This window comes from Diceros bicornis, chromosome 23 (genome assembly GCF_020826845.1).
Source record: "Diceros bicornis minor isolate mBicDic1 chromosome 23, mDicBic1.mat.cur, whole genome shotgun sequence".
Taxonomy (NCBI): domain Eukaryota; kingdom Metazoa; phylum Chordata; class Mammalia; order Perissodactyla; family Rhinocerotidae; genus Diceros; species Diceros bicornis.
In genome coordinates this window covers 2,526,215-2,548,616 of record NC_080762.1, presented here as the reverse complement: position 1 = coordinate 2,548,616, position 22,402 = coordinate 2,526,215, and the positions used below count along the sequence as shown (strand labels likewise).

Here is a 22,402-nt window from a genome sequence, read left to right as displayed (position 1 = left end):
AATGCCACCCACGAGCTGCTGGACTCCAGAGCCCAAACTCTCTGTCGCCACTTCTTCATGCGTCCTCAGAGATTTGCAGACGCCGTCTAGTGGGACAAACAGAGGGAACAGCCAAGATTCACTGTGTTTGGAGGGCAAGGCGGTGAAAAGTGAGGCTTTTCCTCCTTTGTTTATTTGACCTGATGAAGGCAGAGTGCAAGGGTATTATAGTCATAGGTGGCATATATTATCCACTTCCTGTATACCCAGCACTGTGCTAAGATCCTTGTGCGTTATCTCATTAATCTCATAACAGCTCTATATTGTCTCAGTTTCTTAGGTGAGGAAACAGAGGCTTAGAGAGAAAGAATAAGCCAATTTCCAAGGTCAAAGAGCTAGGAAATGGTGGAGCTGGGATTCAAACTCACCATTAGGAGACTTCAGACCAGAGCCTGGACTCTTAACCACTAAACTGCAGCACACTAGAGAACTTGGTTATGTGATACCACACATCGTGTGTGTGATATATGAGAATATAAGTGCACATGTGTATATGTATACACACACACAAACATTTCATACCTAACAGTGATATCCAGAAATGCTTGTGTTGACATGTCTGAGTTTAATAGAATTTGTTTAACTGATGGTCACATTCTTGGTGTGTGACGTTTTCTTCGTTTGGCCGTGCATTATAGAGCATTTATTGGGCACCTGCTTTACGCCAAACTTCCTGCTCGATACCAGGACTCAAAGCTAGGACACAGCCCCTACCCTTGAATAGCCTAGTCTTTTGAGATTTAAGGCTGACAAATTAATAAAATGGATCTATCTGCATTGCTTTATTTCTAAGGTCATTTGTTATTATTGTGTTCAATTTCTTTCTTGCTTTGCTAAGAACACATAGAGAAAATAGTGTTATGCCATTAGGTTGAAAAGATTCCATACAAGCAAAAATCTGCTACTTTGCTGAGCCTCAGTTAATTAATGAGCATTATTAGTTGATGAATATATGTCATATTGCAGTGTCAGCTTCACAGTCAGATTAGTGGGAAATTAACGAAGCATAATCTTCAGGATTCCTTGATTTCACTGCCACTAATAAGAATTAAATCTCAAATCAATGATCATATCTACAGGTAAGGAGGCTGCAGAGGGTCTTGAGGCAATAAAGTGATTAGAATGAGAATTACAAACCATCAACAACACGGGACCTGCTGCCCCCAAGTGACCTTTATACAATTTTTCTTCTCAGACACTTGAAACACTTTGCTGGTTTAACCTTTTAAGCATATGCTAATGAGATAGAATATGGGTATCACCTCTATTTTCCTGAAATGGACTCCAACCAAGAAGATTTAAAACGCATTTTGTTTGTGTCATTGTTTAATTTTAGTAATATTTCTTAGTGGAAAGAGCTACTGGTTGAAAAAAAAGAATTTATGATTCTTGCTTCCAGGGAAAATTATCTTTCCAAATATAATCCTTGGAGATATCTTTGCCTTTGTGTTGGACTCCACGTAAAGATTCACGGTAGATTCACTGCACAACTCGGATGCCAGCATCTTAACGGAGCAACAGCATTAAAACGTGCCATTCGAGCCTATTTAACTTTTAAGTGCAACTTTATTCACCTATTCCTCTCTTTTAATTTAAGTTTTCACCATCTAACAGATTTTTAACTGGACTTCCATATAGTAATGAATCGATTGGGTATAATTTTGTCCAAATCGTTAATTCATTCTTTGTATCAGGCAATATTTACTGACAAGTTATGATGTGACAGTTATGTGACATAACAACAGTTATGATGTTGTAGGTGCCAGAGAACACCAGTGAACCAAACAGAAAGTCCTACCCTCACGAAATGAGGGAGACCCAAGAGGAGGTGACTTTCAAATATTGCTCTTGTCAAAGTACATTGCGGGTTTTAGTAATCTATACCAAAGCAGAATACAACTATTAGCAAAACGTACACTTATTTTCATTTTCACTTGCAGCTTATAAAACCTGTCAGTCATTTCTTCAAGATAGTGGATTTTTCAGCTCTAGCCTGGGGTTGCCATTGATCGCCAGTAGAATTTACAAAAATCTCCTTTCTCTCTCTCAAATCTCTTTGGCCTTTTCTGAGGCCAAAATCTTTGTCTCAGAGCTGTCCATATGGAGATGGTCAATACAATTTGACCAGTAATAGTTTTGTGATTGTCTCTGGGAACATCTGGATCTTTGACCTCACAAGAAGTTATACAACAAGCCCTTACCCTGTGGAAAGTGTTGTTCCTTTGTGGCTCAGAGGCCCCATGTTTGCGTGTTAGGCTTGATGTTCTGGAAGTCATTTTCTCCAGCACTGGGGTTATTTAATTCCAAGGACTGGTTTGAATTTCTTTTAAAACTATAAGTGTATAGGATTACATTTAATTGTTGGTTTATGTACAGGAGCATTACTGTGCTGAGCTTCAAGGAGTACATTATAAGGACTCCTTTGTCCTGAGTAAATATTCGTTCAGTTACAGGCGGGATGAGGCCCATGAGTCTCTGAATCGTGACGTCTGTACAATGATTTGGAGATATTGCTGATATTATCTATTGAGCTTTTGGTGTCTTTAGGGTCATATAAAGTAGCTTGGAAATTGCAGCATAAATCAAGAAAACCAATGTCCAAGCTTGGACATTTTGAACAGATGGCTGAGTTTAGCAATTGTGAGTACGTATTGTTGGCAACACACAGGTCAGACAGAAAGGCTGTTGTTGCAAGTGCTCACATGTCAGTCTTCCAGGGGCAGAGGGGGACACACCGAGGCATAGCCGCACATTATGTCGCTCTAAAGGCAGGAACTTGGAGTCCTGTTCTGGTTCAAATTTCACTCTGAAGGTGACACTTGAATAAAGGATTGATTTTCTGAAGTATAGCATGCTTTCCCAGGGTCTCTGAGGAGAGGATTCTTCTCAAGTGTTACGGAGGACTTCTGTTCCAGGACCCTCATTCCTCCATCTTCTGGGATCCAGGGGCTTGACTGCTAATCACTCCTTTCGGTGCATTCTCACTTCACCCTATGCATGATTCGAAAGGCTCTGTCTACATAATATTTTCATGCCAGACTTGGACATTGACAAGTCACATTCTCATCCATCAGTTACCCTTCATAACGGCCCTATGGATCACACTCAATCTAAAGAAATCTGACTGTGAACACCCCATATGAGGTAATACTGGAGAGTCGGAGCTGGTGAACAGTTCTAGTGGTGGTCTCTGAACTCGCTGATTGTCAAAACTATGAGTATTAGGGATAAGGTCATAAAACACTCAATTCTAAGGTGGTGCCTCACTTAGCAGAATCCTTTTCCCACCTAAGGGTGCTGCAAAGTGGGGTGAGGAGCAACATTGGTCAGCAAACATGGCTGCTGTACAGTATTCCCATTATAAAAGCTTTCTAAACACTTTTGAGATTTCTCTACCACCTTGAACAGATGGCCTGTGACCTGCAGTGACTCCACTCAGATCCACGGCCTACAGAATCCAGGCTTGTATCCAATCACTAAATAGACTCCCACAGGGCCATGCATGATCTGGTCTCGGCCAACTGCCCAACCTTGTGTGTCTCCACTGCCCATTTCTCCTGAGGATCTGAAGCCCATCCCCTTCTAGCCATTCTTAACTTCCTTCATTTTCCCAATCACCTTTGGGCTTTTGCACCCAGAGTTTATCGTATGCACACAAATACTCTTCCAGCTTATCTTGTGCCTTCAACTCCCACTGAGGACTTTAATACTAGTTCCTTTCTCCCCCATCCAATCAGAATACATTATTCAGAAACTCTCCCACAGCCATCAGGATGTGGAGTGTATACGAGCACCTTGAGAAACCTCCTCTTCCCCAAACCAATTTGGGTTCTTCCCCCTTCCTCAATGCCAAAGACAAGGGTGCACCAGGCAGGGTTAGACACGCCCCAGGCATCAGTCCAGTAACCAAATGGCCTATAGGAACCTCCTAGAGTCAACATTTCCACTACTTAAAATGCCTGCTTAATCCTCCTTATTTAAGACTTTAAACACACAAGAATTATTTGAGAATAATGTAATCAGAATAGAGATTGGATTCACTGAATTTAATAAATAAATTCAGGATAAGCAGGTAAATACAGATACACCAGCACCTTTGCTGCTTTGGAAAGCCGCTGATGAAGGCTTGCTGAAGGAATAGTTTGAATGAAATATTCACTAAACGTGAGATGACTTTAGAACTTCAGGCCCTTCCCTTGCAGGAACTGGAGGCAGTTGTTCAGTAAGGATTGGTCCAGTTTGCCCTCTGATTTCCTATTCATTCATTAAATACATATTTGCTGGGCACTCCCATCTACCAGGTACTGCAGGCTTCTGTCCCTTTCTGCATGCTTCAGGGGTCTTGAGGCTGCCAGGGTGACGGCTCAGTGTAAAGAGATAACATGGAGTAACGCTGGATGGCAGTCGAAAAAGCCATGATTTTCATGGCTTCTCTGCTTCCAAATAGCTGTATATTCTTAAAAAGCATGATTTATTGGATACTTACTTACCAGGCACTATTCTAGTTGTTTCACGTATGTTAATCCTCACGTGGTCCTCGTGATGAGCCCATGAGTAGGCAGTAGTGTCATTTCCATTTTACATATGAGGGAATTGAAGCAAAGTATTATTGAATAACCTGCCCAAAGTGATGCATCTAGTAAATGTTGGAGCCCATACTCTGATCATCTTAGGACTTTAGAATGGAAAGTCACCTATCTCCATAGGGACTTGTTTGTTTGCTGCATCTGTAAAGTGACTTGGTTGGCCACAGCGGTCTCCCAGACCCCTCCTAGATTCACAGTTTTTGTTTCTGGTGCTGGAGCTGCCCTGTCCAAGATGCAAATCCTCACACAGTCCCTCTTCCTTCTCCTGCATTCTGTCAGACCTGTGCCTCACACTAGGCTCTGCTTCCTCGCTTCTTCTCGAGTGTTTTCACAGAGGCTGCTACGCCACCCAGCCCGACCACACCGCCTCCATCCTGCCCTGCCAACCTGTGTTCTCCAGACCTTTGGTTTCGTGGGTCACCCTCCTAAGACCAGTTCTCTCTATCACGGGAGGAGCAAAATTTTTCCCCTCATCAAATCCCATGACAACGCAGTAGAACTGTGTTTTGTATCTTAGACACAGTACTGCCAAATGGCCCTCTCCTACAACCACCTCCTTCCTTCCACAAAACAACGTACGCAACAGGCCCCATCATGAGTTTCAGAGTACACAAGATGCTTTCACACACGTTACATTATTTCAGTATAGAGTGAGCATTGTTACTCCCTCTGCTCTACAAGGAGGTTCAAAAAGATAAGTGATAATATGTCCAAGAGCACACAGCTAGTGAGGGATTGATTTGTAGTTCGAATCCAGGTATTCTAAGTTCTTTCCACTCTTTGCACCAATCTGTTCTCTTTCTGTAGTGCTTGCTGTTTTCTGTAACACAAAGTGTCTGCAGATTTCACCTTTAAAAACTCACTGTGTATACGTTAAATGTTTATGGCTTTAGTTGTTTGCTTTCACAGAAGTGTCTGTCTTTCTCTCTGAAGGCTGGCTATAGCTAGTTGTCAACACTTGGGACTCTGAGAAGATAAATAAAAAGATGAAATTGTCTTGCAAAATTCTGATATAATTTTTACTCTCTTTATCAAGATTTGTGGCATAGGTGTTTGTGTCTGACATAGGGGAATTCTCACAGCCCATACCAGAAATATTCCCAAAGTGCCTTGGAGCAAGATGCCTACCCAGTTCCTATAACTGAGTGCATTAGAGAAATATGCCAGTTACATTCCACAGGCCAACAGCTTTCAAGGAACAGCTTCTGCTAAAATTGTGCTCACCCACAGGCTATAGTCATTTTTTTGCACAATGAAAATTGTGGTTCTCAATGTGCATTTCCATGTGTGCAGTGGAAGTCAAGACTGACTGGTGCATGGTGAGAGTCTGCATGAACTGGAGAGCACAACAGAACACAGCACAGCACCTCTGAACCTACGTGCCATCTGACCCCAGGACCTCCCTGCCGGTCCACCAGACCTTAGCGATGTGGCCTTTCTAGTGCCCTCTACTGTCCAAGACCAAAATGACAGAAACACAGTTCTGCATTCTTGAGCTTTGCTTAATAACTTAAAAAAAAATGACTCTTGGACTGAAACCAGGTTTTCCAAGTTTTGGTTCATGATAAGTAGTTTTTAAACATTTAAAAATAGGGGTGTGTAATAAAATGCTGAGAGACTCGAGCTCGCTGCTGCTGGCTCTTCTCTAATAGAAAGCAGACGCCATTGAGCTAACATTTTGTTCTCTGACTGAAGAAGAAAACAAAGCTGTTAAAAGCTGGTAGGCTCATTTTCTAACAGCAATAGCATTAATATCTTTCAAGCCCCTCCTAACCAGAGCTAATTAGAGGTTTATGAGGGATGGCCCTTCCTGGAGGGTCACCTAGGGTTATGGGGCCTGCAGATTTGCTGTTGACTGTTGGCAACAATGGGTTTGTTAAGAATTTCTGCTCGGCTTGAGGTGATCGTCTCTTTTTTCCTTCTGCTGGTGTGTCTCTTATTTTGACTGGCTGAGGCTGGGCTGGACGACGAGGCCCCGATTCAGAGACAGTGCCAGGTTGTTGCCGGAGATCTGCACTGACAGATTGTTGAAAACTTATTAATCTGACGTTTTAACAGCCTGCAACAGGGTGGAAATCTGCTCTTTCACTGGAAAAACTTAGAAAGGAAAACATGAGTTCGAGCTGAAATCAGCCCCAGTTCCAAATCTGCCGTCCGCTGGCCTCCGAGTGCCAAGGGCTGCCACAGTGTTCAGAGAGTAAGGCCTGGCTATGCCACCCACATGGCAGAAGGGACTCGGGCCACCGGGAAGTAGGAGACCCTGAAAACACACCTTCAGGGAGCCGGGGAGACTGTGATGTGCTCAATCCCAGGTGCTAATGGCTTCAGCAGGAGCCGAGGTTGGCCTCACATGAGGCTTCATCTGGGTGGTTAGAGGCTGTTGTTTGGCCCTGGCCGTTCTGTGCAATAGTCCAAGAAAAAGGAATAAAACACCTCAGGCTCAGTACCCACTCTGAGGTAGGAATGGACAAAAAGCTTGCAGCCAATACTGCTGATGAGAGCTATCTGGTACCATTGTAGTGTAATTATTTGTTACAGTGCAAAAAGAATTCATTAAGCATCTCGGCTCTTCAAAAGCAAACCCAGCCTCTCTAGCCCAGCCCAGAAATTTTTTTTTTTTTTTTGTGAGGAAGATCAGCCCTGAGCTAACATCCATGCTAATCCTCCTCTTTTTGCTGAGGAGGACCTGCTCTGAGCTAACGTCTATTGCCAATCCTCCTCCTCTTTTTTTTTCCCCCAAAGCCCCAGGAGATAGTTGTATGTCACAGTTGCACATCCTTCTAGCTGCTGCGTGTGGGACACGGCCTCAGCATGGCCGGAGAAGCGGTGCGTCAGTACGCGCCCAGGATCCGAACCCCGGGCCCCCAGTTGCGGAGTGCGCGCACTTAACCGCTAAGCCATGGGGCCGGTCCCCAGAAATGTTTTTTTAAATCACTCTTAGCCCCTACTTTCCGCCAGTCTCGCCTGTGACTCCCACGTTGGTTAAGTCCTCGCCCCTGACCCACCACAGCTGTTTCCATCCTGGGCAGCTACCTGAAGGATCCTGACAGTGTTCCGGGGCTTTGCACAGGCAGTTGCCTCTGCCTGGAGGGGCCCTCTCTTTTGCCAGCCAACTCCTTCCTATCCTGCAGATCCAGGCCTGTGGTCATCTCTTTTTGGAAGCCTCCCTTGATAACCCCAGGCAGCACTGGGTACCCACCACTGAGGGTGCCCATTGCCTTCTATGTTCTGACTTCAGACTAGGCTATAAACTTCCTGAGGACAGGGCCAAGCCTAAATCTTGTTTGATTTTGTATCCACATTCACGGTACTCTGCCCACACAGAGTAAGCACTCAACAATGATGTCTTTTTGAGTGTTCATTCATTCATTCACTCATTTGACAGACATTAGTGGAGTTCAAAGCTTCCAGATCCTGTAGACTTTGGGGAGCTCAATCTTTCAACAGAACTTGTGTTTTTCTGATCTACAGACCTAAACCGTCTTCTCTCCAGGCCTATCCCTTGGGGGTCTGGCTTTGATCAGTACCATTCAGCTCTTTGTTGGGGGAATATGTGAGATAGGAAGTGACTCAGATGTTTTGAAATGTCTTCTCAATGCCAGGTTTCCCCTTCGTCACCCCACTGCAGCTCCACATAGGTGGCTGCATCCAAGGGCAGGGCTTACCGGTGTGTGTGCTTAAATCTCCAAAAAAAATCTCTTCTCATGCTACCCCGGATCATCTCAAATCTCAAGTACACTCCACAGAATTGCAGTAAAGAATTATTCATTCACTTAACTAACATTGGGAGTTCCCATCATGTGCTAGACACTTAGGGATTCAGGGGTGATCAAATACAACAGATGCATCAGCAAACAGACATCCGCCTTGTTTACTGAAAACCTCACTAGAGAAATTCTTGTACAGCAAACTTGCAGAATCAAAGTACATAGAGATGGGGTGAGGACAGGGATGAAGGCAGCCTGTGCTGAGGCCTCGCCCACTGCAGGTTATCTCTGTTGCTCCCGGACAGATGAAATGTGCTTTACTTTCCAGCAAACAATAACCATGGTTAGCACTTCTTCAGCTCAGGACACTCAGTTTTGATTTATTTTTCCCAAAATAGGTCTAGTCATATGTCAGGGGCTCCTTTAGTTTTGCTTTGTGTTAATGGTCTATCAAGCACAGTCATGCAGATTTTGGGTGTTTCCTCATTTCTGCAATAGCATCCAACATTCAGTCAATAGCTCCATGGGTATCAAAAGGCGATGGTGCCCGTAGCTTCTAGCCTCTGGATCACTGCCATGGCGATGTGTTCTTGAAGGCGACAATCCCAGTGATGCCTCTTGCTTCCCCACCTTCCCAGTAGTGGCCCACCATCAGCTCTCCTCACAAGCCGTTTTGGCATTTTTGTCTGAGAGTTATTCCCAGAGGCCCAGCCCATAGCCTGTACCTCCAATGATTTTATAAGCACCTAAATCCAAGTATTAAATTCCTTTCGGCTTTAAAAAAAAAAAAAAAAAAGCTACAAGAATGGAAAGGAAATAATCAAAGAATCACAGCTTATGAATTATTTGCTGATAACATTTAACATTACCTACTTGCAGAAAACAGCTATTGTCTCAATTGACATTGGGGCAAACCTCCAAGCAACGAGGATTTCTGTTTTGAGTCTTGTTTGCTCATGTTTTCTCCCATTCAAAGATATCAAGACATTTACCCTAAAAGATTAGTTGCTGGAGACCTGCTGAGAAACTAATACATTCAACTGACAGCAAATATTTGGAAAAATAAAAAGAGTGCAAAAGCTTATTTGAAGCAGGAAAAACATTAACTGGTTTAAGAAAGCTAGAAATGCCGCCAGCCAACCAATGTGTGACTTTTCAGTCTTTTGTGTTTTTTACTTCTTTTGAGTATAACAGGTACTATTACTAATATTTGAATATTATTGTCATTTCAGATTTAATTTTCCATTAAGAAAAATAAATTTGCTGAATACTTTTGTGTGATTTTTTAAATTATACCTAAATATCAATTTTTCACAACTAATTTTATGATAAAAGTAATAAAAAAATACAGTTCACTTAAGGGAAATATATTTTATTGCACATTTTGCTGGAACATACAATTTAGCTAATGGAAATTAAATATTTTTAATTAATACTACTAAAATAGATGTGGTATTTTATAACATCCATCTTGTTCTTCCTGACTAAAAGGCAAATTTTAGATTTGATATAGAAAACTCTTAATAAATAAGAATTAGCAACCAAATTGTGAAATATTCTGACTTTTAAAATTAAAATATTTCTTCATTTTTAATCCTAAATAATAATATGAGAATTAAAGTAGAATTTTAATGAATGAGTTAGATTTATTAATTCATATTTTTGTATTACCATCTCATCTACAGTAATTTGAATCAGTACATCCTTGTTCATAATGGATTAAAAACTAAATTTGCAATGATACTATGCTGTGGATAACATTACCTTGTTTACAAATGAGAAAGCAAGTTTGGCAAAACCGAATAAACTGCCTGTGACAGCATAGTAGGTCAGCAGAATCGGTAATAGGATTTGAACTTGAACTGGTCTAATGCAAAGCCTACGCTCTAATAGGTGGCAACTCTCACAAATAGCGAGTGGCTAATGAGTGAGAGAAGGGGATGTAAATAGACTTGGTCTACTCGGCCAAGGCCATGAGGAGGCCAACAGTAGCCAGTATTTGGGAATCTACATATACTGGTCAAGCATCAGGTAAGCTATGGGCCTTCATTCTCTCACTCATTGGAGGGGAGTCTTCTATAGTGAGTGATACTCTCTGAGCCTCAATTTCTACTCTCACCAAAGACTATGATGAGAGTATATGAGATGGTAGATGTACAGCACTTAGAACAAGGCTTAGCACGTAATATCGGCTAAATCAATGTTAGCTAGTCCACAAATCTTTACTAAGGGCCTGGTATGTATAAGGCACCAGGGTGACAATCATGAGGCATGTTAGGAACACTAACAACGAAAATGGTTTGGTTCTTCATGGTCTCTGAGGGCAACAGGCATTACACACATGCGTTCATGTGCAGCATAGCCTACGCGCCACGGGAGGAGAGCATGTGCCAGCAGGATCTCTCTGTGGCTAGCAGGGCCCCAGCCCCTTGGACGGAGATTTCGATAACTATGCCCTATTATTTGGGGGTGGTGTTGGCTGGGAGAGATGGGCACAAACAAGGCAAGTTGGTCTCAGTATTTCAGGCACAGAAGACAAAACAAATATGGAGATCCTAGGGAGAGATGGAATTTTGAGAGTTAGGCAGAACCTGGTGATCAGAACTGGATCAAAGTCAGGGTCATCCAGCAGCAGGGTATTGGGATGGGGAGTCCCAGCATCCATGACCAGGTAGAGCAGCAAGGGAGGAGGGCTGCAGCACCCGCAAATCCAACAGGGCCCCAGACCTTCCCCCATGGCATATCCTGCGGTTTTCTGATACTCGGACCTTATGACTTAGCCCAATTAATCCCCTAAACTGGGTCATCACCCTGGGTTGCACAGCAAGCAGCCTGGCAGCAAAGGCCCTGTAAACACTGGCAATGAGTTCTTTCAAGTCCTGAGAACAATCAGATTCCCTCCTGGGCATTGCTTTAAAATCTGGTACCATCATCAGGTAACTTTACAAAGCAGAGCAATTAAAGAACTAGTGAGAGGTGCCTCAGCCATTTCCCAGACGGCCAGGGAGGTGAAGACGAGGAGGAGCACTGCTTGGTCGTCATTGGAAGGGCCACGGTGCCCACCCTTACTGCTTGGTCACTAGCTTATGTGGTCAGTGAACCCAGGCGGGCCCGACTGTTAACGTATGCGTGTTTCACGGGGGTTTCAGAAATGTCTCCTGGATTTGCTCTTGTCCAGGAAAGAGAGCAAGACCCCCACAGCATCACCCCCTCCCAGAGCCATCTGTGTCTTGAGGGGCATATATAAGGCTGCCCTTGGGCTTGGGTAGCCCTGGGAAGTTATGCAACATCCACCCACCATCTGCTGCCAACCCTTGCAGAGGAAGAAGGAAGCTGTCTCGTCCTGGCACATGTGTGAGGCAGGGCTCCAGACTCACTTCCTTGTAGGACCCGGAATACGGATTGATAGAGCTTCCTTGCACTTTGTTTTGCCAAGAAGTTGAAAACACTTCAGAAACCTCTGATCTTTAATTTAAAAATAATTATTAACTCTTTCAGGTCATAAAAAAATACCACTTGAAAAAGCAGGGAATGGACCCAACAATTTGAAAGGGTTTAACCTCAACCAAAACACAAACAAAACAGGAACAGACAGTCGAGTCAGACTCCACGGGTCGTTAACCCTCCCGTTTGCTCTCTGATCTGACTTTGTGACGTATGTTAGCATCCCGTGTTGCATACAAAGAAATGAAGCATGAAGAGATTAAATAGCATAATAAATATCACATGATATTAGGTCAGCAGAGTACCCAAGAGAAAAGCTCATGATACAGACTCTCCATTGAGTGTTCAATGCCCTCTTGCAAGTTGCAGACACACCCAACCTCCCACCTCGGGTCCATTCTCTTGACTCACCAAAGCAGCTTGCTTCCTTTCCTCGCCCCTGAGCCAAGTGTCCATCTCTTTGTGCGCAATGTAGAGCATCCCAGAAAATGGGTTGATTTGAATGTAATCGAGTCATCCTTTCCCCTCTCGACCTGCCCCTCTTTGTACCAGAGGGTTTCATCGTTAGGTGTGAAGAACGCGAATTCTCACATCCAAGAAATTTTTTCCTCAGAAGTTATCTTGTCTTATAATATATTGAGTGTAAGTACAATAAAGATAGACAGGAGTGGAATTAACCAAGTAGCGAACAGTGAAAGAAAGACAAAAATGGGCAAATGTAGCACATGGTCAGGCTTCCTAAGGACAAGAAATAAGTGGTGAAAACAAGGTTTTGGGGAAGGCAGTCCAGTCTGATGCTTAATGGCCTCCCTAAGCCCAAGGGAGCTAGGTGCAGAGAAGCAGCATGCAGAGGGCCATTTATCTATTCAGATGGTGCGCGTGGGCGCAATTGTTTCTTATTATAAAATGTTTCAAGCATAGAAAACAGTTTAGAGCTGAAGTTAAGTAACAAATCATTACGGAAAGAGTCAATAATGCCTGTATTCCCCACACAATTTCATCACTCTGTATATCTTCCCCTCCCTGAATTTGAAGTTAATTACTCATTGCCTGTTTTTATGCTTTTTCTGTAAATTAATGTAATCCATAAACAGTATGCACTATTTTTATATATTTTCAACTTCATAAAATGGAGATAGTTTTTTTGCTTAACATTGTACTTTTATAGGATTTAAACATTCTATATTTTATATGATTTTAAAATTATATTTTATATGATATGAACATTCTACATTTTATATCATTTGAATATTATACATTCATATGTGCGTATTATATATATAATATGTTTTTACAATATATGTGATGCTAATTCATTCATTTTAACCACCATATAATATTCCAATGTGAGAATAACACATAATTTATCCGTTTTGTAGCTGGACATTGAAGTTGCTTGTGAAAATTTCTCTAGTTACAGTCTAGAAGGTGACTTGCTATGTCACAGGATATGCATGTTTCAACTTAGTAAGGTTGAAATCTACTAAGTAGCAAGTAGAAATCTAGTGAGATTTTGTCAGTTTTTCTCCAAAATGGTTCTATCATTTTATACTCGAACCCACAGTGTGTGAGAGTACCCATTCCTCTACATTCTTGGTGACACTTTTTCTTGCCAGACTTATGAGTTTTGCCACACCGATGAGTTCAAAAAGGGCTCATTTTATCTTTAATTCGCTAGTTCCTGATTATTAGGATGGTTGAATTTATTCTCTCTGTTTATTGACCATTCAGATTTCCTCTTCCATGAACAGCTTGTTCATGTCCTTTATCCATTTTTCTACTGGATTATTTGTTATTTTCTTATTGATTTGGAGGATTCCTTTGTATATCCACGTACTAACCATTTGTCAATCGTATACATGAATGTGATCTACTCTTAAATAACTGATTATATCTCTGGAGTTTGCTTTGCACACAACTTCCAACAAGCAAGTTAAAACTGAGATATAGAGAAGAAAGTTGATATTTCCATGAGTCTGTGGGTTCCAGGAAAGCATTCTGAGTGCCACTTTTTCATGATTTCTTATTTGTTTTGCCCCAAAGTTCAGAGAGTTAAGTATCAGCCACCTAGTTTTGTGCTTGGTATTGTCTGTGCTTGATTGCAGAGTGGGTAGTTTAGAATAATCCAAGGGCTGTAGAAGGATCAGTTTTGAGAGAGATTAATCTCCGATTATTAGGTCTAATAGACTGCATATCGTCTACCAAAATAGAACCCGTTAGAGTCTGGGTGCCTCTCTGGCGGTGACTCCTCACAGGAGGGCGCAGAATCAGCTCCAGGCAGGGCCATGAGGCACGCAGGACCATCTATCCCAACTCACCTCTCAAATATGAACCACTAGGAAAGTCGCTGTTCATGACATCGGTCCCTAGACTCAGGTAACCAAGGAAAACTTGAAGGGAGAAAAATGAGATCATGATGTCAGGTTGCCTGGATGTGTCGCCTTGGGAATCCTGATGTGAAATCTTAAAATAACTATGGCTTTCTTTCTCTTTCAGAGGTGTGGCGAAATCTTGTTTGAAAACCCTGATCAGAATGTCAAATGTGTTTGCATGCTAGGTAAGCAAGCTTCTCCTTTTAGATATTTGAAGCGTTTTGGTGTTGTGTGGACTTACCGTGGTTCCGTTGCATTGCTGTCTCTTGTTCTATATTGCAGAGGCTTGTAGGCTCCTTTGCAGGTTTACAGGCAGCTATAACACATTTATATGTGGAACACTTGATGATGAAAACGGATTTTGATTTTGGATAACTGTCAATAGTCAGGAACCGTGCTTCTGAGTCTTTCAAAATTTTTCTGGGATCATCTGCATAGCACAGAATTAGGTGCTTTGTATTCATGCAACTGTGATAAGAAACTAAGAATCATATTGTAATTCCTAAACTAGAAATGATAAGCTAGGTAAGTAAGCTATTAATAATTCACATCACAGCACCGAGCCCTTACTCACAATGCCTGGGAGAAACATACATTTGAACTCATCTGAAGGCTGCACAACAACTACCCACACAGCATTTGTAATAAAATTGCAACCTTGTAATGAATAATCAGTTGTTCTTATGGGGCAATATATCACCAGTGCCTTTCACAAACTCTTTGATATATAATATTCTGTTAAGAAATGAAGTTGATGTTATTTTTCTCATTTTATAGGTTAGAAAACTGGTACAGAGACTGTAAGTGATGCACTTAACCTTGAAGTGAGAAATGGTCCAAATCACGAAATGAAAGTTTCTAAACTGTAAAATTTTATGTCCAGTGTTTAGATCTTACTTAAGCCATTAAGCTACGTGCAATGAACTTTCTATTAGTTATAATCATAGAACAAAACAGTAGGATGGATAAATAAAAATAATCCTTGAATTTGACTTTCACCAAAATTTCACCCTTGTCTATTCCAACTTTGAACCACACTCATAAGCAAAGAACAAAATGATTTGTTTTAGCTTGTTCCCTTTTCTCTGGCTACCTCATATGTTGGCAGCCTGGGTTATTGGTGAGGTGATGTGAAAGCAGACAGCAAGATAAATAGAGGCAAAGGAAGGTCTTGGTAATTTGTAATCCAAGATAATCACATAAATAATCAAAGATTGCTCATGACTTAAAAACAAAAACAAAAACAGATACTTTATTTTCCTAGCCTTCTGATCATTCTTATTTTCTTATACTAGTGTTTAAACATAAACATAAACATAAACACTAATATAAGTATAAGAGCACATGTGCAACTCTGTTGCAGTTATTGTATATTTTTATTTTGTTGAGACGGTGGCTACATAGTAACAGATCCATCGGAAAATGAACATTTTACTGAAAGCACATGAACAATGAACATAGCACAGCATCTGTACACCTATTTCAAATATTCAATACTCCTTTCCCTTAACCATGAAAATGCCTCAAAAATGCTAACAGTTCAGAGTGCAAACTAGATATATAGGTAGATAGAGATGCAAGCAGAAAACATTCCTTTGTCCAGTCATGTGTCCCAACCTTGAACTTAGGAACCCATCCTACCAACCATATCAGATCTAGTCATTAGTTCATTCATTTAATCTTCACAGTAACAAGATGAAGTTGGTGCTATTATTATCTTCATTTTACAGATGAGAAAACGGGGGCAAATGATCAGATACCATGGGTACCATAACATCACTAAAATATTGTTTGATTATAGCTTTTACCTGATCTGGTAACTTGAATCAGTTTTCAACCAATGTTGATTTTAAGCACATGAGCACATCGTCTATTTTGGCTGAATTTTCCCTTGTCCTGGCTCCCATGTGTGTTGCTTACCTTGTTACCTTACCTTGAGGACAAGGACAGCAATAGACTATCTACTGCCTGTAGACCGACTTCATTTAAAGTAAGATCAATCCTCTTTCCATCTCTTCTAGATCACATGGTATGGTTTATATGCTGCCAGAAGACATTCCTGGCCACCAAATGCACCCCCAATGAATCTGCCAGATTGCACAAAACTATAAAACTGGAAACATATTTATATAAATCAGTTTTTATATTACTACTACTATTATAATAATTACAATTGAACACTTACATATGTGACAGGTGAAGTCCATCCTAAGCACCTTCCATAATTAGGTCATTTATCCTAAGTAAGTTAAAACACGACCTCTCTTTCAACACATAGATATCCTTGGCAATGGCAGTATATTATTGAACTTGTAGGTTTCATTAGTTTATAAGATTTCTATTTTCTTAGTAATATAGAACTAATAATACAGAGGAACGATGAGAATAGCTTTTTTTAGTTTGATGACACAGGAAAAAGAAGGATGAAATAGGAAGAACAACTGTACGTTTTACCTTTAAAATGGATGGTGGGGGCCGGCCCAGTGGCACAAGTGGTTAAGTGCGCGCACTCCGCTGCGGCGGCCCGGGGTTCGCGGGTTCAGATCCCGGGCGTGCACGGACGCACCGCTTGTCAGGCCATGCTGTGGCGGCGTCCCATATAAAGTGGAGGAAGACGGGCATGGATGTTAGCCCAGGGCCAATCTTCCTCAGCATAAAGAGGCGGATTGGCAGATGTTAGCTCAGGGCTGATCTTCCTCACACACACACACAAAAAACAGATGGTAAATATTTATTAGATGTCAAAGATAATACTCTATCTAGAGAGTTTGAGTTACTTATATACTGAAAACTGTCTGTGCCTTCAAGGAGCTTACATTTAAGAAGGCTTAGACTTTTTCCTACTTATCTTTTTAAGAGGATTGCTACAAAACTTAATTGAAACATTTACAAAGTCCTTTGAAATCTTGGATGAAAGAGAATACCACAATAAACCATATGGACATCAGTGCACACAGATCAGCACTCGCTTAGCATGTGTCCACCTGAAGCCCAAGGCTGCCATTTCATAGCAAGGCTGCGCAAGACGATAAGAAGAGAAGCGAAGTTGAATGGTTTTTTCCCTTAAAACAAGAGAAAATCAAGTTATGAACATGCAATTCACTAAAACTGAGACCACGTCTTGTATTTCAAGAAAGGGTGTCTGTATTAACACAACAGCCAAGCCCGCCTCACAGCGGTCTGAGGTATTAATCGGTTTGTTGCTTCTTTTGAGAGAAACCTGTGACTAGGCCCTTATGACTTGAGGCATTTCTTGAGGGAAATTTCTATCTCCAACAGTAAAGGATAAGGAGTCTCTGGTATTTTAAGGGAATATTAAGTTTTCTAAGTGTTGCCAATAGTGAATGTAGTTTGTATTTTTGGACGTAATGTTATAATGTTGAATAAATCAAAATTTCCAAACAAGAAAACCAAATATATAAAGTCAGCATTTCCTAAATTTCACCCCTGATCTTTCTGCCACCCTAGTATTGAGACCCCGGATGGAGGCCAAACTGAGACATCCACAGCTTCAAATTGTCAACCTCTCCAGCCACTGTCCCTGAAAGCCCCATCTTTCCCCCACACACCCAGGTTTGGGGGGCCTGCCTGGACCCCAGCTGTGCTCAGGTTTCAGCACAGTTGGGATGGATTCGGAAGAAGGTCACTAGCCAGGGACACCATCTGCAGTTTTCTTCTCTCTCACTGGCGTGTCCCCAAATCATTCTGAAAAACACAATTTTTGTGCTTTTTTCTACCTCACCGCTTCCACAAGTAAGCCATCCTCACAAAGCAATGCTTCTGAATCGTTATGTTAAATGAGACGCAAGTGTGCAACTCACCTCGCGTTACTCTGAAGCACTGAATTCAATGCAGTTTTAAGTGGGAGCAAATTACGGTCACGTATGGGTCTTATGGGGAATCATTTCTGGGTTCAGGGAAATAGTTCATATTGGATATGAAGGTAAATAAGGCTGAACTGCAGAGCTGGCTGCACTGAGTATAAACTATTTATTCCTCAAAATTCCCTCAGAGAAGGCAAATGTGGATGGGCAGGTTAAGCACCAAATTGTAATAAATGTTGCTTTCTGCTTTCTTTCACCCTTAGAACAAGTGTTCAAAACTCCTTCCTCCTCATCTCCCTCCTTTTTTAAAATTTGGCCATAAGATTTCTCTCAAGTGCCAACTGACCTCAGAAGTTTTTATCACTGCAGATGCCCCTTGACTTACAATTGGGTTATGTCACAATAAACCCATCCAAAGTTGAGAATATCATACATTGAAAATGCATTTAATCCCCCTCATCTACCGAACATCCTAGCATAACCTATCTTACCTTCAGCGTGCTCAGACTCTTACATCAGCCTATAGTTTGGGCAAAATCATCTATCACAAAGCCTATTTTATAACAAAGTGTTGACTTTCTCATGTAACTGATTGAAACTGTACTGAGAGTGAAAACAGAATGGTTGGATGGGTACAGAATGTCAGTGTACCAGTTGTTCACCCTCGTGACTGCGGGGCAACGGGGAGCTGCGCTCGCTGCTCCTGCCCAGCACCACGAAAGACCATCATAGAGCATAACACTAGCCTGGGAAAAGATCAAAACTCAAAAAAGTACACTTTCTACTGAATGCGTATGGCTTTTGCACCAATGTAAAGTTGAAAAATCCTAAGTTGAACCATCATAAGTCGGATACTGTCTGTATATCAAAGGGTGTATTACCATATAGCAAGAGAGGTATGTAAATTAGGTATAATGAACTGATACCAAGGATTAAGAAACTGGAGGAGGAATTACCTCTCATTGCACAGTTAGTGTATGAAGTATGGTGAGTTACCAAAAGGATTTTACTTTTCAAGCATAATGACACTGTTGAGACAAAGAGCCGAGAGTATTTAAAGAAACTACATAAAACGATCAATGTTGATTTACTTCTTAGTTGATGTGCTAACCTTACTCTGTGAAATGATAAATCCCGGGAAAAGAAACTTTCAAAAATTCCCAACCAGACTTGACACCTCTTGTAACCCCTTCTTTCCTCTTATTCTTAGAGTGACGTTCGTTTAAACAGTAAGCCTTAATTTGTAATTTATGATATTTTGTTGCCTAAATTTCTCCATTCTCTTTATCAAAGTTTAATTTTTTCCGATTTGAAATTTCCAGTGGCCCTGCTTTTGTTTCTTGTGGTATTCCTCCATCCTCATTGGTGTCATGTCATTTGAATGTAACGTATGCACTTTCTTACCTACCATGGCTTAGAAGGGCGTGTTCATATCGTCAGGTTTCTGGCTGAAGTTTATTATAAATCATTTAAAGGGACTGCCAGTTTTCAAAGCAATAGAATACCATAAAATCAATATTTTATTAACATTCAACATGAGCATAGAGAGACTTACTTCCTAGTCCTACCTCTGAAAAATTAACTGTGTCTTTTAAGCTTCAATTTACAGTTTTTCTGCAAAATAGAAAACCATCCATCCTTCCTAGCCCAGGGTTGTTATGGTGACAGAACAAGATGTTCTGTGAGAGACATTGCCTGCTATGATACCCAAAATATGGCTTGTGCATCAATCAATTGATAAATAAATAATAAACAATTGAAAATAAACAAATTGATAACAAACAATAATAAATAAACTAATCATTAATAAATTACTTATTGATGACGTTAATAGTGTTTAGAAAAGCAACTGAAAAGCCAAATAATTATATAAATGTGGGGGCAATTCTTTAAAATATTAAATGCATTCCTCCAAATAGTGCAGTGCCTCAAAGGCATTCATCTAGTATTCATTCAGCAGATGTGCACTGAGCACCCACTACATGCAAGGTACTGTGTTAGGCTCTGGGATGCAAAGACCAGTGTCCTGCCCTCAGAGGGCTTACAGTCCAGGAACAGACTCAAGTCTTGAATCTAAAATCTGCAAGACCCTCTTGAGAGTTACAAATGAGACAAAAGAAATAAACTGTGTCTTCAAAAGATGGGATGAGTGCATCCAGCGGGGCTATGAAGATGTGTGGCTTCAGGTATGCAAAGGCTGAGAAAGTGCCAGCATTCTGGGTAGACACAGGACTGTATTCAAAAGCCCAGATACAGGAACGCAAGAATACGGGAGGTGGCAGTGAGGGCTGCACGCCACAGGGATGATGAAAGGATAAATTGGAGAGGAAATTGAGGCCTTACTGTAGACAGTTTGACTGTTATCATGGGCTCTAAAAAGAACAGAAGATCAGATAAAAGAGAGTTCTGGTCTCTTTTATTTAGTTAGAAAGTATTTTTGTAGTTCTAGAGTATTATAGAATAGTCTATAAACAACTTTCTCCTGGACAGTATTAAGTACAGCCATTCACCAGATACTTGTGAGATTAAATAATTTTAACTCAATATATACTTAAACCTGATGACCTGAATTCTAGGTTTGATTTTTTTAAATATATGTTAATTTTATCTCTTCCCCTTGATATCAAATATCATAGTATTTTATTTAAGTAAAACAGTATTGTCATCTTTTTTACTAGAGAAAGTTGATATTTTTTCACTTTTTCAAATTTAGTCATCTAAAATAGGAGTTTTTTTATGTTAATATTTTGCTCGTATCACTGGCATTGGCCTGTGATTTTTGTACATGGACAATTTTGAGGTCTATAAATTTTTTCTTAAAAATCAATACACAATCTGTTTTAAGGCAAAGTAATAGCTAGTATCACAGTGGGCCACTGTGGTGTAGTGGAAAGAACAGGGCATTTAAAGACTGGCCTCAGACAAGTCACTGAGTTGTAGACCTCAGTTCACCCTTCCCTAAAATAGGATAGTATATAATAATAATAATATTGTTATCTACTTTGTTGGGTTCATTGAGGATCACATAACACCACAAATATTAAAACATTCCATAAACTTATAGAGATATGAGAAATATAAGTAATATTTTTATAAATGTTAATAACTAATTTTTGCTACATCCTTGAATTTCATTTTATGTTAGTAGTATTTTTATATGCAAACTGACAGCTTTGGTGTAATTCAAATATTAAACTATCTCCATTTGGTTCAAGTGAATAGGTATGTTCAAGTGCATGTTTCCAATCTAGAAATAAGCATGTTATCCTCATAGGTGTTTAAAGAAAGATTATTGTAAGGACTATTTTACATGCAGTTGACTTTACAAGTGAAAGTTTATGTTTAAAGACAAAATTTTTCAAGTTGCTTAACTTTGATTTGTCGAGATTAAAATGTCTCGAGAATTTGAATTGATTTTAACTTGCACTTACAAAACACTCCATTCGTATCATGTGGATACATCAATTCACTCTTCCAAATGCATGTTTGTGGATGATGTTGTCTACCTCTCAAAGAGAGTAAATTGAAACCTGGATATTCGCAGGAAAGGGCAGTGGGGGCATTATCCCCATCACTCACCCAGGGCCCTGCCTTGTTTTCCTTTTCATTGCTCTTGTCACCAAATGACATGTTTTATATTTGTTTGTTTGTTCATCACTGTGTCCCAGCCTCACCCCACCACACACTCATAGACACAGAATGTACATATCATGACGGCAAGGATTTAGTGTTATTCACCACTGAATGCCCAGCATCTGGAATAGTGTCTAGCCACCTAGCCCCTGACAAGAACTCAATATTGCTGAATGAACACATGCTGATGCACTGTGAGAAGAGCATGGTCATCTGTAAGGCGTGGCCCAGATGTGCCAAAGACTGGTTGGTATAGCGTATGAAACTGTCTGCTAACTCAGCCAAGGGGTGGGTCAGCTCCTACAGGAACTAATCGCCGTTTCCCAAGCACATTACTCTCGGTTACAGGATGAGAAATATGTAGTTCTCTACAAATAGGCAATTAGAATCTATCCTAAGATTCAGGTGATTAACAAATATTTTTGAGCTCTACTGTATGCCCAACCCTCTGCTGGGGTACTTTGAATGTTGATAAAATAATGAGCAAGGTAGAGTCCCTGTTGCCACAGAGTCTATTCTCCTGCAGATGGAATATCGTGTTGAGAAAACAGGGGGAGGCCCATTATTTTATCTTCTCTATGTTTACAGGAATATACAGAAAATTATTTCACCCTAAGGTTTATGATTTAAAAGACTTTCTACATTATCCCACTGCCTTTTAAAATGTTTTATTTGGAAGTCAATACTGCCTTGCATAAGGAAAATAAGTTTCCTAGTTTCACGGTTGCTTTCTGTGGAATGTTGCAGCATTTCCACAAAAACAAAACACTGCACGTTTGAATGCAGCTGGGAACCAG

The 22,402-nt window shown here is 40.7% G+C and overlaps 1 protein-coding gene across 2 annotated transcripts in view; it reads left to right on the top strand.

The window, feature by feature from the left end:
- Positions 1-22,402, top strand: part of PDE7B (phosphodiesterase 7B) — a 299,260-nt gene that overhangs the window by 75,511 nt on the left and 201,347 nt on the right. Inside the window, exon 2 of one of the 2 annotated variants that reach the window (XM_058566216.1) lies at positions 14,273-14,333. In XM_058566216.1, the coding sequence (XP_058422199.1) occupies positions 14,273-14,333 (61 nt within the window). Of the gene's footprint in view, positions 1-14,251; positions 14,334-22,402 lie in introns of those variants that run through there. The other variant, XM_058566217.1, reaches the window with a different exon arrangement.